Raw genomic sequence first — 17,905 nt, 5'->3', positions numbered from 1 at the left:
TATGGCGAGCATGATTGCAAGTGACTAGAACGTCTGAAACCAACAAATCAAACGGGATTCGAAAGAGTACATGTTTGGCTAGGAAATGACTACGATAATTTATTTCGGGCAAAAACTTACAAAATGGCGGACCTTAGGATTTTATTTTTCAAAAATCCAATTTTTTTCAGTTAAAAATCAGGATGAAAATTAAAGAAGATCTTTATCAATCTTCTTCATAATAGTCTTAGTTATAGCTATTGGTGTATAGAAAAACATATTTAAACTTCAGACCGATCGGTTGAATAGTTTTTGAGTTACAATGCCCGCCAATCGTGAAAACACTGTTTTGAGATAAATGCGTTTAAGTTCTGTGAAGCAATTTTTCGTGTATAACACCTACTCACCTTCAATCCGCTATCCCAGGTCCATACAAAATCCCTTCTGACTCTTTAAGCAGGTAGTCACATAGTAAGCCAAGGGGGACCGAATTTCGACTTGAAATTTTCAGGGAATTTTCTTAAGAGTTATAGGTTCGAATAAGTTAGTAAAAAAATTCGATTTTTTTACTCCGAGAATGGGGGGGGGTTACCCTCAAATTAGGATAATTTTTTTTTTTAATTCAGGTCATTTATAGTTCAAAAATGTTTGTTTTGTTATATGCATGTTAAGCAAGGGACCGTGGGTAAATTATGTAAGCTTTTATTGTGAAATTTTGAAACACGTACCCTCCTTAACAAGCTTACTGTTTGTTATGAATTAACGAAGTAGTTGAATTTTCAAACAAGAAAATATTTTCATTTTAAATTTAAAAAAAAAAAAACAGTTGAACTGAATAAAAAAGATGAATTTTCAGCAAAATAGTTTAATACTGAACGAATTTTGCACAAATTAAATAAATTTTCTACAAATAGTTGAATTTAAAAACTAAAAATGACTGAACATTTCAATTTTCTACCAAACTGTAAAATTTTCAAGTGAAAAGGACGAATTGCCAACAAAACAGTCGAATTTTCATGCAAGAAGATTCATTTCCTATAAAAAAGAAAACGAGTTCCTAACAAAATACATCAATTTTCCACCAAATAGTTGCTTAATATTTTGTTAAATTCTCAACTAAAGCAGATTAGTTGTCAACCAAAATGTTGCATTTTTAACGAAAAAGATTAAATTTATCCCGATAAAGACGAATAACCAACAAAGTACATCATACATTTCCAATCAAGTATATACATTTTCAAACAAAGGGATTAAACTTTCCAAAATAAATTAATTTTCAACCGAATTGCGATCGACTCAATAAATATTCAAATATGTCATTTTTGCTTATTTAAAAAAATGTTTATATCAAACCAAAGCAATATTTATTAATTTTAATGTTTTATTTACATATGATACTAAAAAGTAATATTTAGAAAAATGCTATCATTTTTGTACCCATGGGAAAATTTTTTTAAATTCCAAAACTTAAAACATTGTGACCTTACTGCGACACCGCTGGAATATTTTTCATTTTCAAAATGTCATCAGAGTGTTTTATTTGTACAGTAAGAAAAGATTACTGGAGTCAAAAAAATGTACATAGTTCTGAATACGCTCAAATAGTTTTTGGATGGAAGAAAACTTGTCTTGTCTCAAGAAATTAAGTTTTTCAAACGAAAAAATCATTCTTGTTGTCAGATTAACTTCTTTTAATCAAAAATTTTTTTAATTTGACGTATTCAGTACTAAAGATGAACATTCATCTTTTTAGGTCAAAAGTTTAAGTAATTGGTTAAAAACTCTTTTTTATTTGGTTGAAAATTAATTTTATTAGCTGAAAATTTAACAATTTGGTTGAAAATTCAACTTTTTAGTTGCAAATTGATGTACTTTTTGGAACATTCGTCTTTTTTGGGAGAAAAATCATTCTTTTGTTTGAAAATTCAAATGCATATGGTTAGAAATATGTTCCTAAGATCACTATTTACATAGTTCTAAATCTCAGGACAGCGACCAAGACCTAAAATTAAAATCAAGAGTATTTATATAGTGTCAGAGAACACTGAAAACCTGTAATAGATAAAAATTGTGTAGAGAAAATATCGGGAGATCGGGAAGAAAATAACAACACAACCTGCAAACTATCAAAATTGCGCAAACATTTTTAGTTGATTTTGAGGTATATCCACGTGAGTATGGACATAGCTATCCGAAATAGGCCGCACAGGAGCCACTATACAGGTAGTTATACTTCCTATGGAAGAGTTTACTCTCACTTTCTCTCTGACAAACAAATAAATAAAAATATTTAAAAAAACAAATAAATTGCTTAATCGAATAAAATAAAACGTTAAATAATAGTACGTTGTTAACCGACTGGGGAAACTACGAGATTTCCAACGAGCATGAAGTTGCCGCGAGAGCGAAGCAAGCGTGGTAATCATGCAAGTTGGGAATCGACAAGTCCCTCCCTTGGTTAACACATTATTCCTTTACATACCGCGAAGGTGAATTCGATTTCGGGGCCTGGCATGAAACAGCAAATGTGATTGGTTCCACGATCGATTGATGCAACCACGAAACTATGGGCTTAAAGGTACTCCATGGTTTGCAACCAATCCCTTGAAGCGCTCATTGGAGTCTATTGTTCCGCCCGAGTCGAGTCCTGTCATTGAGGTTCCCGTTACTAGTGTGGAAAAGTAATTTTTATCACACGAACTCAACATCGATCGTGGAGTCAATTACTTTTACTGTTTTTATGCTCTGATAATCGATATTCATTTCACTTGTGTCTCATTCGCACTTACGCTACTATGACTGGTATGAATTTGACCTTGCAGTATATTGTTCAGCACCAACAGAAATCGAAAATTTTGCTTTGACAGTTTACTTAGAAATTTAATGCAGATCAGTTCTAAAAATACCTTTCAAATCCATTAGGAATTACATTCTGTACACAATGTTGAACAGTAAATACCATATCCGTCTCATTATGCTATTTTCAGAGCCACCTTCTCCCCTCTCACCACGCTGGCAAAATAATTCGATATCTCCTTTTAGCATACAGCACCTCAATTATTTTGAGGACTATAGAATTACTTGTTTTCGAGCCATCCTTTGAGCAACTTTGATTTCATGTTTTGTTCTACGAGCCATTGGACTGCCAGGCACAATGGTCAAGGCACTCAAAGTAGGATTTATTAAGCTGAAATTTTTCTGGGATCTCATTAGTTCCGGGTTCAATTTAAATGTTTTATAAATTATTTTGTGCTGATTTGGTCCTGCCTCTGGAGATGGTATAAACACTGTTCGTTCACTGTGTTGAGATTCATCTAATTCCAAAAGCATTACTATAAACGAGAATAAGAATAATTTAGAAAGTATTTCTCTTTTAGAAAAGGAAACCCGAAACAAATTAAAATAAATTACCATCGTCCTCGTCAATTCGTTCAGTACACTCATCGAAAAAAGCTAGTCCAGCCATATCCATATCAGATACAAAGCTTGTTTCTTCAATGAATCTAAAAATATTGTAAAGCAAAACAGAAAAGCCATAAGTGAATAAAGTGAAACTTAAATTACTTTGGCAAGACTAATTACCTTATAAACATCTGTGTTCGTACGAGCATACTATAAAACTTAGCATGAGCTTTATCACGACTTCTTAAAAAAGCCTGCATATTGAATAAACTAGTTGGATCTGTGGATCCGACCGTAGGCGCTTTTGTTATGGGCAATAAGTAGGCACGATAGCCTTTTAAGATCATGGCCATGAATCTTAGAAAGGCATCTTGAATCTCAAGTTCTAAAGCTTGTTCCTTTCGTTTTTGCTGAAATTCTTTGTCGACACAGAAATCTTCGTCTCTCTTTTCTAACATTGTTTATCCTTCATTAATAAATTTTGAATAACGGAAAATATATATATATATGTACATATTTTATAATGACAATATTACCTTTATGAGAAGAATAGCTCTTTCCAAGCGAAATTAATTTAGAATACAAAAGTTCCAATCTACTTCTAAGCATCCTCGTGGCCTTTTTAGGTAAAATTTTTATATTTAAATGTCTTTTGTCGTCACAAACGGCTATATTATTTGTATCCAAATTGACGCAATTAACGTCACTGGGCGGATCGTACAAATCAAAGAAACGAGAGTCTACGCCAATGAGAAACGGCAATGGAGCATGTAAAACCTATTTTAAAATCATAATTTTCTTGATGAATTAAATTTGCCACAAATCAAGCTCAAGTCATACGTCCAGATACTAATAAAACTTACTTCTGCCAAGCCTAAGGGACACAGTGGTATATAAGGACATTGCCACTTAAAAGGGAACAGGATCATCGCAATTGCTTCACTCACAGACGTGAGCACGTCCGGCCTCAAAGAATGTACGAGAATTTTTTGTTCCGTCAATATCAACAGTAAAATCAACATGCAATTGTCTGGGCCCAAATTAATTAACAATTGTCTAAAACTCGCACCAGATCTTGGTAAGGCTAAATCTTCAGGCTGGGTTAAAATTAAACGATCTTGGCTGCTTAACTGTACTAAAATCCTCGGTCTTTGTGGACTGGGAAAAGGTATGTCACAAAGAAAGTACGACACATATTTCTCTATAGGAACATTCTGAGGTTTGTCATTAACCATACTGTGCAAAAATACTAAAAACTGTTCAAATGTGTCGAAAAATGGCCAATGAGACAAAATGCATATTGATTTACTCAGATTTAGTGACTGATTTTCGGGATCCACGTATTGTAGTTTCTCTAACTGCGTTTGGTTCAATTTCTTTAAGATACCGAATTTTAGCAAAGATTTCATTTTAACATGTGGTTTATTTAAAACAACATCTAAAGCATCACCTGAAAGAATTAATATCAAATTTATCTGTCCTGTAGGGTAAATCTATTGACTCTCGTCAGTATAATAGATGTTGTGTGGATAAAAAAGGATGGTTAGGCTGACCGAAAGTCCGCAGACGAATCTCAATTTTTTTTAAATCGCTAAAGCTACTACACCATTTAATTAGAATTTTTTCCAAAAGTTGTGTGATAAAAATATAACACAGGCCTATAAAAAAAAGCGCCATGCACCAGAAATGGTATTGTATGTTGTTTGGTATCTATATGTATTTTGGGACGCTGAATACGTATCTGACCTTAGTTTTCCCCCATCACGTCAGAGTTTTCACATAGATTCGGGAAATTACCCAGAGAATCAGTTGTTCTAGTTAAAAGTTACTTATGCTAGAAAATCATTTGAAAACAGGTCAAAGCATAATATTTTGATGTATTTTGGTGCGCTAAATTCGACTTTGACATTAGCTTTCCTTAACACATCAGGGTTTCCCCCTAGAGCGGAAAATTTCCTAGAATATCAGCCTCTTCGCGTACGATATTATCCTTGGTGCGCTAGATATAAATCTGACACTAGTTTCCCACGAAACTTTAAGGGAATGTGATAATTTGCCGTGTGGTTAATCGGGTTCAATTCCCTCGGATTTTTTTCCACAAAAATGAAAATTTTAAAAAACTGACTTCGGTGATGCTATAAAGTATTATAACGGACGTCTCTGAACTCTTTTTTAGGGATAATAAAAAAATTTGTATTGTGCTAAATAGAAATTGTATGCACGTGCACTATTTTACAGTTAGGATCGGTTGTTAACTGTCTGCCATTCCGATAATGTAGGTCTCTGTCGTACTGATGCTGTCGGTAGAAACTTAGAAATTATTTATTAAATAAACTTTTATAATTGTCTACAAACAAGGTTCGTTGCGGGACATTAGTTACTATGATTTTTTTTTTGCTTGTCCCAAGTTTTCGGTCAAAAATATTGTGTAGTTTGGAAGTACACCCGAGAAGAATTGTAACACACATAACTTCAAAATACACACACATTCGTCAAATTTAGCAAAATTACATTTCTTCAATTATTCCACAAACTAAGAATTCGAGGACGTTAGTCAGAATGTTAGTTTTTATTTCTAAGATTTTAAAGACAAAATCTTTGTTATTGTATGAAAAAAGCCGACGGAACCTAACACTAGTAAAATCGATCATTTATTAGAGTGACAAAACGGGATTACATTTTACAACCGCAATTTTGAAAATTTTTTTCTGCTTTTTTTGCACACGGCATGCAAATACTAGTCTGTTTTGCTAACAAGCACCGGTTTTTGGAAAAATGTTCATATTTTGTTTAATAATAAAAAAGGAGAGAATAGAACAAAATTCCAGGGACACTCAGCGTGGATTCTCGCGGCATTCTCATCGACCCTCGTGCAATTTAAGAGGCAGGCACCCTGGGGCACATCGAATTGCTCGTAACGAATGACCCTTTCATTGTTATGAGATGAAAGTCAGTTACTAAAACTCAAACTATGAAAGCATGGATCGATTCAATTTTAATGAGCATAATCAGTTTAATATATAATTTGAAAAGAAAAAAAAAGATTCATGAAAGTCGGTTAATGTTTAAAGTAATAATAGAAATTTTTAAGTGCACACAAAAGTATAGCCAGATACGACGTAGCTTTTCGAATCATGCGGAACGAACTATCCTTTCATTGATCTTAGATTCATGCCGGTTACAAAACCTAACGTTTGAAAGGATAACTAAAATCAATTTTAATTACCAGACTTACTTCTTTTCATAGAAATGAATTAGAAAAGCAATTACTAACTGACTTATGTCGATACCAACTTTTATTTTCAACTTGTGCACTTAAATTTCAAATGATGAACATTGAAATAAGATTAAATGAAAAATGGGGTTAAAAATATGAGTGGTAAGTAATCTATCCATATATAAACGTGAAAATTATTAAAATCTATGTTTTTACAAGATGTACAGCATGCTTGAATCCCACATTTTCCAACCTATTCAGTAAATATCACTTTGCGAGTTTCAAAGTTCGATTTCAGGTTTCGGTAATACATTTAAATTGAATAGAAACAGCATATTCTAGTAACTAATCCACTTACTTTCATTGAAGGTAGACCTCCTTAATCTTTATACAATTTCCATATTTATTGTTCTATGGATGACAAATGATACTTTAAAATCTTCTGCCAAAATCATTCTATTTTTCGAAGCACACACATACATACACACACACACACACACATACACACACTACAGATGGCACAAGCCCCATCAAGTCACAGTCAATCTCAGAGATATTATTTATCTGAAGTTGAATAAAAACGCTGCAAACAATTGAAAACTACAATTAACCGAAGACGGGTAATTTTTTCAGCCTCGTGATAAACATTATTTAACGCCAGATAATTGTATTCTTCAATTGGTTGCAGCGTTATTATTCAACTTTAGATAAATAATATCTCGGGGATTTACTATCGTTTGTAAACCACGGTTTATTGCAAAATGTTGCACTTTTTGTCCAATTTTCGATAAGAGTGAGTTCATATTTAATCTATTACAAGAAAAATAATTGTTAAATCAATTAATTATTATTGTTAATAATATTTTCTTAGAATGATGGCACAAAACAGTAGTTTTTTTAAAGCAGTTTACACTTTGTCCCATAATAATTAATTAAATGAATTATCATTGCTTGCATGTATGTTCTGCTATGATAAGGCTAAGTGTTTGCGATTTCTTCGTACATTTTTAACTCTTTATCCGAGTTTTCCTCACCAAAGTAATAAATTATACAAGGTCACAAAAATAGTTCTTCAAACAATTTATTACTCTTCACAGCTATCTTCTCCTACGTAAATGCTAACAAACTGCAGTGTTATCTTAATTCTTAAACTTTTTGCCAACTTTTTACTCAATAAGGTAATACTTTTTTTTATTATACCATTAGGCCATTTGCCTTTTGGGGCAGGAGTGATTCACCCGGCGGGAAAGGGAACAATGTGAGAGAGGGATATACAATTTTTAGATTGATCCAGAATTCTCGTGTTATTTTTTTAAATAACACGTTCGTTCTGCAACACTGTCCCGACCCAGGTTAATGATCAATCTCTCTAGCAATCATCCTAAGTGAAGATCCACACAAAATCGTTATGTGAGGTTCCCCGCTTGGGTCCATTAGTATCCAAGGTCTTTTGTTTCAGGCGTCATTCACTCTACTGACGCTCTTTTTATTAACTACAGGCCACCATACTTTTCTGTCCTGGCATACTTCAGTAGCTTTTTTTACGTCCATGTATTTTTTCACGCAGGCTCTCGTGTTTCTGTGGCTTCTTATGTCTCTTCTAGCTAGGATCTCATTCACACGTACTAACTATTCTTTCCGCGGTCTGCCTCTGGGTACGCTGCCATTTACTTTAACTTAATACACTTGTTTTGTTAGTCGCTCATTTGGCATTCTCTCTACGTGCCCTAACCACCTTCACTGATTTCTTTTCCACGTGCCTACTAGCGTCTCTCCTGCACCACATTCTTTGAGAATTATCTCGTTACTCACTTTGCCCATTAGAGATTTCCGGCCTATTATGCGCAAGAATCTCATGTCAATTGCGTTAATTTAATCTTATCCTTTTCTTGATAGGTCCATGTCTCGCTATCTTATAGTACAGTAGGTACAAATATAGAATTATGTATTGCCATTTTAGCTTTATTTGATATATTTTTACTTCTGATAAGGGACCCAGCTCTACCAACAACCTTCTTACCTTCGTTTATGCGCCTATCTGAACTCCTCATCTATCTTCCCGCCTCTAGTAAATAAGCTACCAAGGTATACGAACTTATCAACTTGTTCAATTCTTTCATAATTTAATACAATATTGCATAGTGTTGTCTCACTCTTTCTTTCAAACACTAATGAAAATGAAAACATTTGCTCGGCGATATAAATGCAAGAATAGTGCTACTCAACATTCTTGTGAAAGAGACTTGCATTTATTTTTTCCATGTACAATTAAAAATAATCAATTGTTATTATTCAATTCCAAGTATCATGGAATTTCCATGTATTTACCAAATATTCTAATTTTTGTTCAAGAAAGTTGTGTCTTAACTGGAATTACTGGAAATTACGGTGAGAGTGATCTTCAATAAAAAATGAAAAATATATATGAAACATTAACTATTATAATTGTTATAAACAGTTTTTCTGGAAAAGTATGGAATTTGTGGTTTTTGAAATTGGGATTTTCCTTCATCATCTGGATTGATGCAGATATCCTTGAAAATAACATAGGTTGAATTATATTTGTTAAAATGCAACATGTGTTAATCTTGTAAAGAAGCTGTTGTGAGACCGATTTCCAATCACTATTTTCATTTTGAAAACAAAAACTAGAAATGAGCAATTATTATAAAAAACGATGTTTAAGCGACTCTTTCAAGTTTAGATTCCTCTAAATCATTTAAGATACTTCTGATATTGTTTCATAAGGAATCGAAATGAATAAATAAAAAGTCTCGGAATTTTCCCTTTAAAAAAACGGCTTTTTCTAATCTGAAGATATTTTTTTTAATTGCAGGGGGATATCGTTTGTAGGATTTATGTATCTTTTAGCCCAAGGTAATCAATAAATGGATCTGGCACAATGGAACAATAAATGGCTTATTTAACAACATGAAATTCTCAGGACAGTTAAAATTACATAAATAAATAATAACGATTATTTATTGTTAGTTTTATATGGGACAGTGACTACCAATCTCTCTTACGAAAACTTAAAGCAATTTTAGTGCAACAAAATTATTTTGCCGTCCAAGAAGCCAAAGTTTTATAATTACTTATTTGATTTGATTACAGAATCAACAATTCCTGTATTTTCACAAATATAATTAAAACTAGGTTCTTTTCAACAATATCTGTATCAATTCTGATGATGATGAAAAATCCTAAAGCTCAACATAAATTAGAATATTTTTTAACTACATGAAAATTCCGTGATACTTGGAATGAAATAATAACAATTGTTTACTGTTAATTTACATAAAAAAGTTTATGCAAATCTCTTTACTAAAAATTTGAAGCAGCTTCAGTGCAAAAAAAAAACTATTTTCCAGGCCAAAGTTTTATATTCACTTATTTCCTTTCTTTACATAATATTATAAAATACATTTTGTCATGAATGAAACCCCGAAATAGATAAAACTACAAATTCCAAATTTTTGCAAAAAATGGTTTATAACAATTACGATTGTTATTGTTTATCAAAATTGTGACTAACAATGACGCTTACAGTAATTTAAAGCATTTTTATGGAAGAACACATTTGTTTCAACATAAATTACAATGTTCGGCTATTTCTCAATGTAACGTGTGTATAATAATGAAAACTTACAACAATCAAATTATTTGCATTGTGAGAGTATTCCTGCGTTGATTTAAAATTCTTTTTATTATATGCCAACCTCTGTTATAGAGTTAAACATGATTTTGTGAAAAATCTCAATTTTCTCATACTTTGAATAAACATATAATAAATAAATAAATGGAAATGCAAATATTTTAGACCTAGGTGCGCTTTGAAATTTAACGCGCTTCAATTTAAAAAATTGCAAATCGGGGCTAAGCTAAAGGCTGTTGACTTTGCTGAACGGAAAAAAATTCCAGCGCTACAGTATATCTGGCTATACTTTCATGTGCACTTTAAAATTTATATTATTATTGCAAATATTAACCGATTTTCATCAATCTCTTTTCAATTTCTTCAAATTATATGAATAAGCTAATTCTGCTAATTAAAATTAGATCAATCCATGCTTTCATGATTTAACTGACCTGCATCTCATAACAATGAAAAGGTCATTCGTTACGAGCAATTTGATGCGCCCCAGACTGCCTGCCTCTTGAGTTACACGGAGGTCGATGAGAGTGCTGCGACAAACCACATACAGCTAACACTGAGTATCACTGAAAGTTTTCTCTATTGTTCCCTCCTTTTTTATTATTAAACGAAATATAAACATATTTTCCAAAAACCGACGCTGGTCAGCAAAATAGACTAATATTCAGATGCCGCATTCAAAAAATAAGAAACAAATATTCAAGAGAGCGAGGGTTTCCCCCTAGGAGCAGAAAATTTCCCAGGAAAAAGCTTTTTCGGGTATGATATTAACCTTAGTAATAAATTCATCCAAAAAGATGAATTAAATACCCAGAGCGATTCTATATACGGACAAGTTGGTTTTTTAGGAAATTCTCCACACATCGGAACAAACCCTGACAGGCTAGGGGAAGAGGAATGTTAGGTTCGTATTCAGCTCTCTAAAACACAAGAAGATACCGTGTTTTTTAGGGAAATATCTGCACCTATAAGCGAACAAAAATAAATAATGATATCATGTCTCACCTGCTTCCAGAAAATGTCAATACCATGTTTAATGTCATAACCGAAAGGGTCCTATTTCATGCAAGAAAATACATGAAGATGTTACTTCGCTGACCCGTTTTAAGATGATTTCAATACAAAGGGTAACTTCATGATAGAACACGTTGATTTTCTAAAGAAATTTCCGCGTCTAGCAAAAATGTCTGACGCACTGGTAAAACTAGTCATATTCATATACAGCGCACCAAAATACATAAAAAACATCATACTCTGACCAGCTTTCAGACGATTTCAATACCAAAGGTTATTTCATAGCTAGAAAAACTAATTTTTCAGGGAATTTTCTGCATCTAGGGAAAACCTTAAGAAGCTGGGGTGAAATAATGGCAGATTCATATTCAGCGCACAAAAATAAATAAATATATCATTCTGACCTATTTCTAGATTATTTAAATACGAAAGGTAATTGCATACCCGAAAAAGCTGTTTTTCAAGGGAATTTTCCGCGCATAGGACTTTTTTGTGTATATGTGTCATTAAATACATGGAAAATTATTACACTGTTAGAAACATCTGACTGAATTTGTTACCACAAGTTCGTGAAGTTTCATGTAACTTCCATAGCAAAATATTAATGGATACTTTGTTGAATAATAATTACTAATAAGGAAATAAGTATTTTTTAAATTCCCAGCAATTGAACACTCATAAAATAAAGCAGCTTTACCACTTCGCCACAATTGGCTAATTGAAAAAAACCTACTTTTAGCAAACTAGCACTCGCACCACTCATCAAAGTTATGCGCGTTATTGAATTTCCGAATTTTCAATCATCGTAAATCAATTTTTATTTTATTTCTGTTGATGAGTAAGATTTCAATGACTTCTGCAGCAGAAGACTACTTGAATTTGCAAGAAATTATCAGCAGTGTAAAGAGATCTCACTGTCTCTGTTTCAAAAATTGAGATCCTCCCACATACCTGTTAATGTAATTAATATGCTAAATCAACTCTGAATAGAACAGCCTTCATTATAATGAAATATCGAACATTTGAAAAATATGGTCGCAGCTCCCTTTAAATGGAAGTCACTGTGTTAAACCTGTAAAAATTGTATCTGTGTAATGCAAAAAAAGTAACGTTACGTTACCACTTTTTGAGTTGGATTCCGGAATTTCCGAAACTTCGGGATCAACTTTGCAGTGAGGAATGTACAAATCAGGCACAACTTCTTCATAAAATGTGATTGCAGAACCATAAATTTTTTGGGCAGCATCCGCAACAGTTAAAACGAATGTCGAAAAAACAGGTTTTGGTTTGCAGGCAACTTTTGGCCAACACTCTATTGTGGCGCCCATTGGGAGACAAAACATAGCGACTGAATTTGGAAAAACAAAACTGCTATAGTCCATCATTGGATACTTGTATAATATTGCTGGCTTTAATGATATTAAATTCGCCCGATTCATAGACTTTTTATAACAGAGAAAAACGTCACTACCCAACATGCCTTTATTTAAATTTTTATTTATAACACAAAAGGCATGTGGTGGAGTCTCTCCTTTGTTTGCCAAAATCACACATATGTCTGTAACAACAAGCGAATTACAAGGCATTTTTCGGCTTGCCCGCCTGTAGGTAACAAAAATTCTCGATGTGGAATTATTGACATTTGCTACGTGTCCGGATGGCGTTTCTTGAACGATCTCTGCATCTTTCATTATTCGCTCTTTCCCATCATATATCACACCTGAAGGAATTGATTAACAAATCATAAATAAACAATTTTAAGAGTAACTCAATTAGATAATATGAAACAAAAATATATTAGCAAAAAGCATCACCTATATCCACTAAAGGTGGTTTATCCCGGCTCCTCATGTAGCATAAATAACATTCGTTCGTTCTTAAACTTCCATGGTTCAGGTCAGCAGGAAATCCACTAACTGTCGTATCCAATAGAGTATATCCCTCAGGACAAGTTTCACCCAGCGCTGGAAATATGACAGCTAAGTCTGTTATCGGTGCTGGCATTTGCATATCTTTCAGATGCGTTCCTTCTTGGCACCAATCTTCTAATATATTTTCCGACTCATTCTCTTCTTGAATATCATCATCATGACCCGGTAGACCAGCAACTACAAAGTAGTCAGCCACTCGCCTCTCGTCCATAATGTTATTGGCCTTTCTATTATTTCGTGATATCAGAAAATTGTGGAGAGGATAATGTTGTCATTGTTGAAAAACGCTCTATTGTGGCAAATTATGAACTCTGGAAAGCAGAGAGCAGAATAAAGTAATTTAAGTTAACCAATGAATATAGAGGGTCGAAAAAGAATGAAATCAAGGGAATACTTGAGTCAGATATATAAATTGTAAATATTTTTTAAATGAATGGAGTATATGTGATGTTCTGCAAGAATTGGTTCCACTTTGTTGGTATGGTTCTATGTATAGAGGCTTATAACGGGATAAATTCGCGACATTCTAAGCCAGGAACGATCTTTCCAGGTTGAAAAACGCATTAATGAAACGTTATTGAAGTTGGAACTTCGAACAACTACTTTTCGAGAAAGAAGCATTCATAGTTGGCGAGTGCCACAGGTGTACATGTTTTATTGTTCCATTTAACATCAAATATACCCACTTCTGGTAATCTTCTTAGATACATTTAACCTTCGTGCACGAAAACTATAATACGAACTATCAAAATATAAATGGAACAAACTCCTAATGGCAAAATTCGTCTGGAAGGTGAACTTCAGAAGGGGCTGCTAAAAGCTGAAGGTATTGGTGCTAGGTGTAAGAAAGTTCAAGTACCACATAGACTAGAACTACATCAGAGTATTAACGTTACCGTTAATGTAGAAAGTTGGGTTTGGACCTACAATTTAATAATTATGAAAAAAGCAAAAAAATTTTTTACAATTTTTTTTATAATTGTTAAAAAGGACCCCGCAGCAAATGTACATGAAATGGCTTACGGTCGATTTTAATTAAAATTTCGAAAAATTGTAGTTCTCAATGTCTCGATTAAAAGTTTTATGGGGCACAAAGTTCGAAAATGAACAGTTTTCGAATTATAGAGGGTTAAACATCCAACCCTTTTAAGAAACATTACCAAATATCTCGAAAACTGCAGCACTGCGAAAAAAATGTTATCTATTAAAGTTATTGGGCTCTAACCGGGAAATGCAAAGAAAGTCATGGCCTTAAGACACAGGTCATTTTTCCAGGTCATTCAATGTGAACTTGCCATTTGTTGTTAATATTCAGCCAATAAAGACAAGATATAAAGAGGAAATCAATATAGAACCCATAAAGGCAAGAAATGAGAATATTATTGCCAGGTATTGTCTAAATCAAGCTTATTTCATGCCTTCATTGGCTGGATATTGACAACATCCTGGACAAATCTTGCCTTCATTGGCTAGATAATGACTAAATCTTGCTCATGTATTGCCTTCATTGGCCGGATATTGTCTAAATCAAGCTCATTTGATGCCTTCATTGGCTAGATATTGACAACATCCTGGACAAATCTTGCCTTCATTGGCTAGATAATGACTAAATCTCGCTCATCTCTTGCCTTTATTGGCTAGATAATGACTAAATCTCGCTCATGTCTTGCCTTCATTGGCCAGATATTGTCTAAATCAAGTTCATTTCATGCCTTCACTGGCTAGATATTGACAACATCCTGGACAAATCTTGCCTTCATTGACTAGATAATGACTAAATCGCGCTCATGACTTGCCTTCATTGGCTGGCTGTTAACTAAGTTATTTTCATTTCTTGCCTTTATAGGTTCTAAATGGATTTCCTCTTCATATCTTGTCTTTATTGGCTGAATATTAGCAATAAATGACAAGTTCACATTGAATGACTTTGAAAAATGACCTGTGTCTTAAGGCCATGACTTTCTTTGCATTTCCCCGTTAGAGCCCAATAAGATTCATAGGGAACATTTTTTTCGCAGAGCTGCAGTTTTCGAGATATTTGGTAATGTTTCTTAAAAGGGTTGGATGTTTAACCCTCTATAACTCGAAAACTGTCTATTTTCGGACTTTGTGCCTCATAACACTTTTGATCGAGACATTGAGAACTACAATTTTACGAAGTTTAATCAAAATCGACCGAAAGCCATTTCATGTACATTTGCTGCGGGGTCCTACCTACCTTTCTTAGTGCTTCTTATTTATTATCTTAAATTTTAAACTCGATTTAGCACTTCGTGTGAAAATAAGTTAGGAAATAAAAAAGTGTCGGTTAGGTAGAAATCTGGTCACGTGACCCACTTATTACATGGCCTTAAATGGAATTTTGGTAGTTCTTTACTAAAATTCAGAAATGCAAAACTCACCCAAAGGCATTCTTTACCAAGGGCATACATCAATAAAGCTCTGCATCCACTAATAGGTCAGCTAAACAAGGTTTTACCTATGCGGGGCAGTAAATACCTACTTACCATTGAAGCTGTGGTCAAGATAAAAAAAAACTTACTAAAAACAGGAATATAGGAAACATTGACCTTAAGCAAGCATTTACTTCAGTACCTTAATTTTGAGCAACTACGAGTAACTAGATTAATACGTATTGCGTCGGGTCTCTAGGCAGAGGACTTCTTCATTGTATTATGGTTATGTTGAGCGTTGAATTCATTGAGTAAAAAACTAAATAGCAATACTCATGGTTTCGAAGTACATGATAACAAAGATGTACATTGACTGACTGATCTTCTGTACATGAATGACCTAAAGCTATATGCTAGTTCAATTCAAAAACTGCAGCAAATACCTGATGGCTTTGAGCCTCGCCCTGGCGGGCTTCATTCGTATGCATTTTAAACCTAAAAAATTGTAGAGACTGAAATCGTGGCTGATTCTTTTCCCGAGATATCCTCAAATCACATTTTTAGTTTCACTTTTTCCTAATTTTTTCCCTTTTTTATAATTTCATTCAAAACTAGACGGAAAAACAGATTAAACTTAATAGGCGCTGAAACATAATTCGCTGATGCCATTATTCATATCTAGAAAATAAATATATAACAGAAAAATATAGACGCATGCGCCACCGCTGATTCGAATTTGGCGCGTCGGCGTATCGGCTGACCGAGGTCCTTTACGGCACTAAGTTGATAATGTCCAAATTTAAACGAATTGCCGTAGCAACATATTTGAAGATTTCCATTTCAATCCGAACTGTGATCGATTTAAAAATTAACTCGGAAATTCGAATAGGTTAGTTTATAATGTGAAAATTTAACTGAAATGACGTATAAGCCTATTACGCGATCGGGAAAAATCGTGTAAGATGCTGCCGGCCGAGACACGCTACAGCGCGCAGCGAAATTCATGTATCGTACGTCGCGTGGCATGGGGCGCGGAACGTCAACATGAAAACACGCACAACTTTTAATGATATGCGAGTTCCCTAATCTTTTTTAACAAAATCTTCGTAATTAAACAAGCTATCGTAATTAGTCTTGTAAAACATTGGAATAAATTGAGAAGTTTGAAGGAATTATATTTGTTTATAAAAATTGTTGCTAATTTCATCAATATTTATGCAACAATGGTAAAATGATTTTTATTGTATAGAATGAACATATTTAGCGAAAGATGCAAAAAATTATGGCGATAGTTTGTACCGATCGGGAGAAAAAAATTAATTACGTGAACAATGCTTAAAAATGTAAATAAAAATAACGACTCAAAAATGAAAATTTTGCAAAAACGTTGTAGGGCCATTTTATTTACATAATTTACGCATTCTCGAAGAAAAATCACAAGCCATAAAAAAGTGACCTCCTTGACAAATTTTGACACTATGTGACTTTATTTCGTCTTCCTATAGTAAGTGCGTGGCCGTCAATTCAATGTGGTGGGGACGATGGGTTCGAGTCATACGCGATAAAATGTGTATAGTGGGCTTTTGTCCTCGAGGAATAGAACCTTGCTAGATATTTGATTGTTTTGTGAGGCGTAAATTCTCCGTTCTGGCGGAGGGTCGTTCATTCTGAGTGCAAACCGGTATAGTGTCCAACATGGCGCGGCATCCTGACTTTAAAGGTCATAGAAGGTCGTCGCCAGGTTGGATAGCTTCGACCGTAGAATTATCTCAAGCGATGTGTCGAAATGAAATCTCCAACATGGCTACGACCTTGGTCGACCTCGAGAGTCACGAATAAGGCACCATTTTGGAGTTATCATTTCCCCTGTTTTAAAACTGCATGAATTAACTTATGAGGGTTAATGGTGGCAGTAAGCCAAGGACGAATAGGGTCGCTCACATAAAATTGGTTTCAATGGCTGCCCCATATAAGTATGAGTAGCGCTATCAGCATAATCGTTTATTCGCTATACTCGTTAGGTTGAGCAAACCGTATAGGTCTGATTTTTAGTTGAGGTTGCATGATTACTCTTTCTTTTTACGGAATGTATTAACGTTAAGTGTCATGAGTCGTACATCATTTGTGGGTCCGGATGCAATAAGGGCACATGAAATTTTTTCGTGCGAAAACGAAGTCCCCTGGAGGCTTTAGAAAAAATTTTCGAATTTTCATTTTCAAAAGATATATATGGATGTAAAATTTGATTGCGCATATTTTTTTCTTAAGACAAAAAGTTGTAACTTTTTTAGTTTAAAAATTAAAGCCAAAAAAC

At 33.8% G+C, this 17,905-nt stretch overlaps 1 protein-coding gene across 13 annotated transcripts in view; it reads right to left on the bottom strand.

Moving 5' to 3' along the window:
• Positions 1–17,905, bottom strand: part of LOC117168793 (DENN domain-containing protein Crag) — a 205,549-nt gene that overhangs the window by 170,153 nt on the left and 17,491 nt on the right. For all 13 annotated transcript variants that reach the window (XR_004466553.1, XR_004466552.1, XR_004466555.1 and 10 more), the window contains 7 exons: positions 13,082–13,509; positions 12,388–12,987; positions 4,245–4,831; positions 3,918–4,158; positions 3,562–3,832; positions 3,391–3,482; positions 3,061–3,311 (listed from right to left, as the gene is read on the bottom strand). Coding sequence is in view for 9 of the 13 variants with exons in the window: in XM_033354603.1 (XP_033210494.1) it covers positions 3,061–3,311; positions 3,391–3,482; positions 3,562–3,832; positions 3,918–4,158; positions 4,245–4,831; positions 12,388–12,987; positions 13,082–13,409 (2,370 nt within the window). In the remaining 4 variants the exon portion in view is untranslated. The remainder of the gene's footprint in view (positions 1–3,060; positions 3,312–3,390; positions 3,483–3,561; positions 3,833–3,917; positions 4,159–4,244; positions 4,832–12,387; positions 12,988–13,081; positions 13,510–17,905) is intronic.

The sequence above is a fragment of the Belonocnema kinseyi genome, chromosome 3 (assembly GCF_010883055.1).
Source record: "Belonocnema kinseyi isolate 2016_QV_RU_SX_M_011 chromosome 3, B_treatae_v1, whole genome shotgun sequence".
Taxonomy (NCBI): domain Eukaryota; kingdom Metazoa; phylum Arthropoda; class Insecta; order Hymenoptera; family Cynipidae; genus Belonocnema; species Belonocnema kinseyi.
Note: the sequence above shows the minus strand (reverse complement) of the source record. Positions and strands in the feature narration are given on the sequence as shown.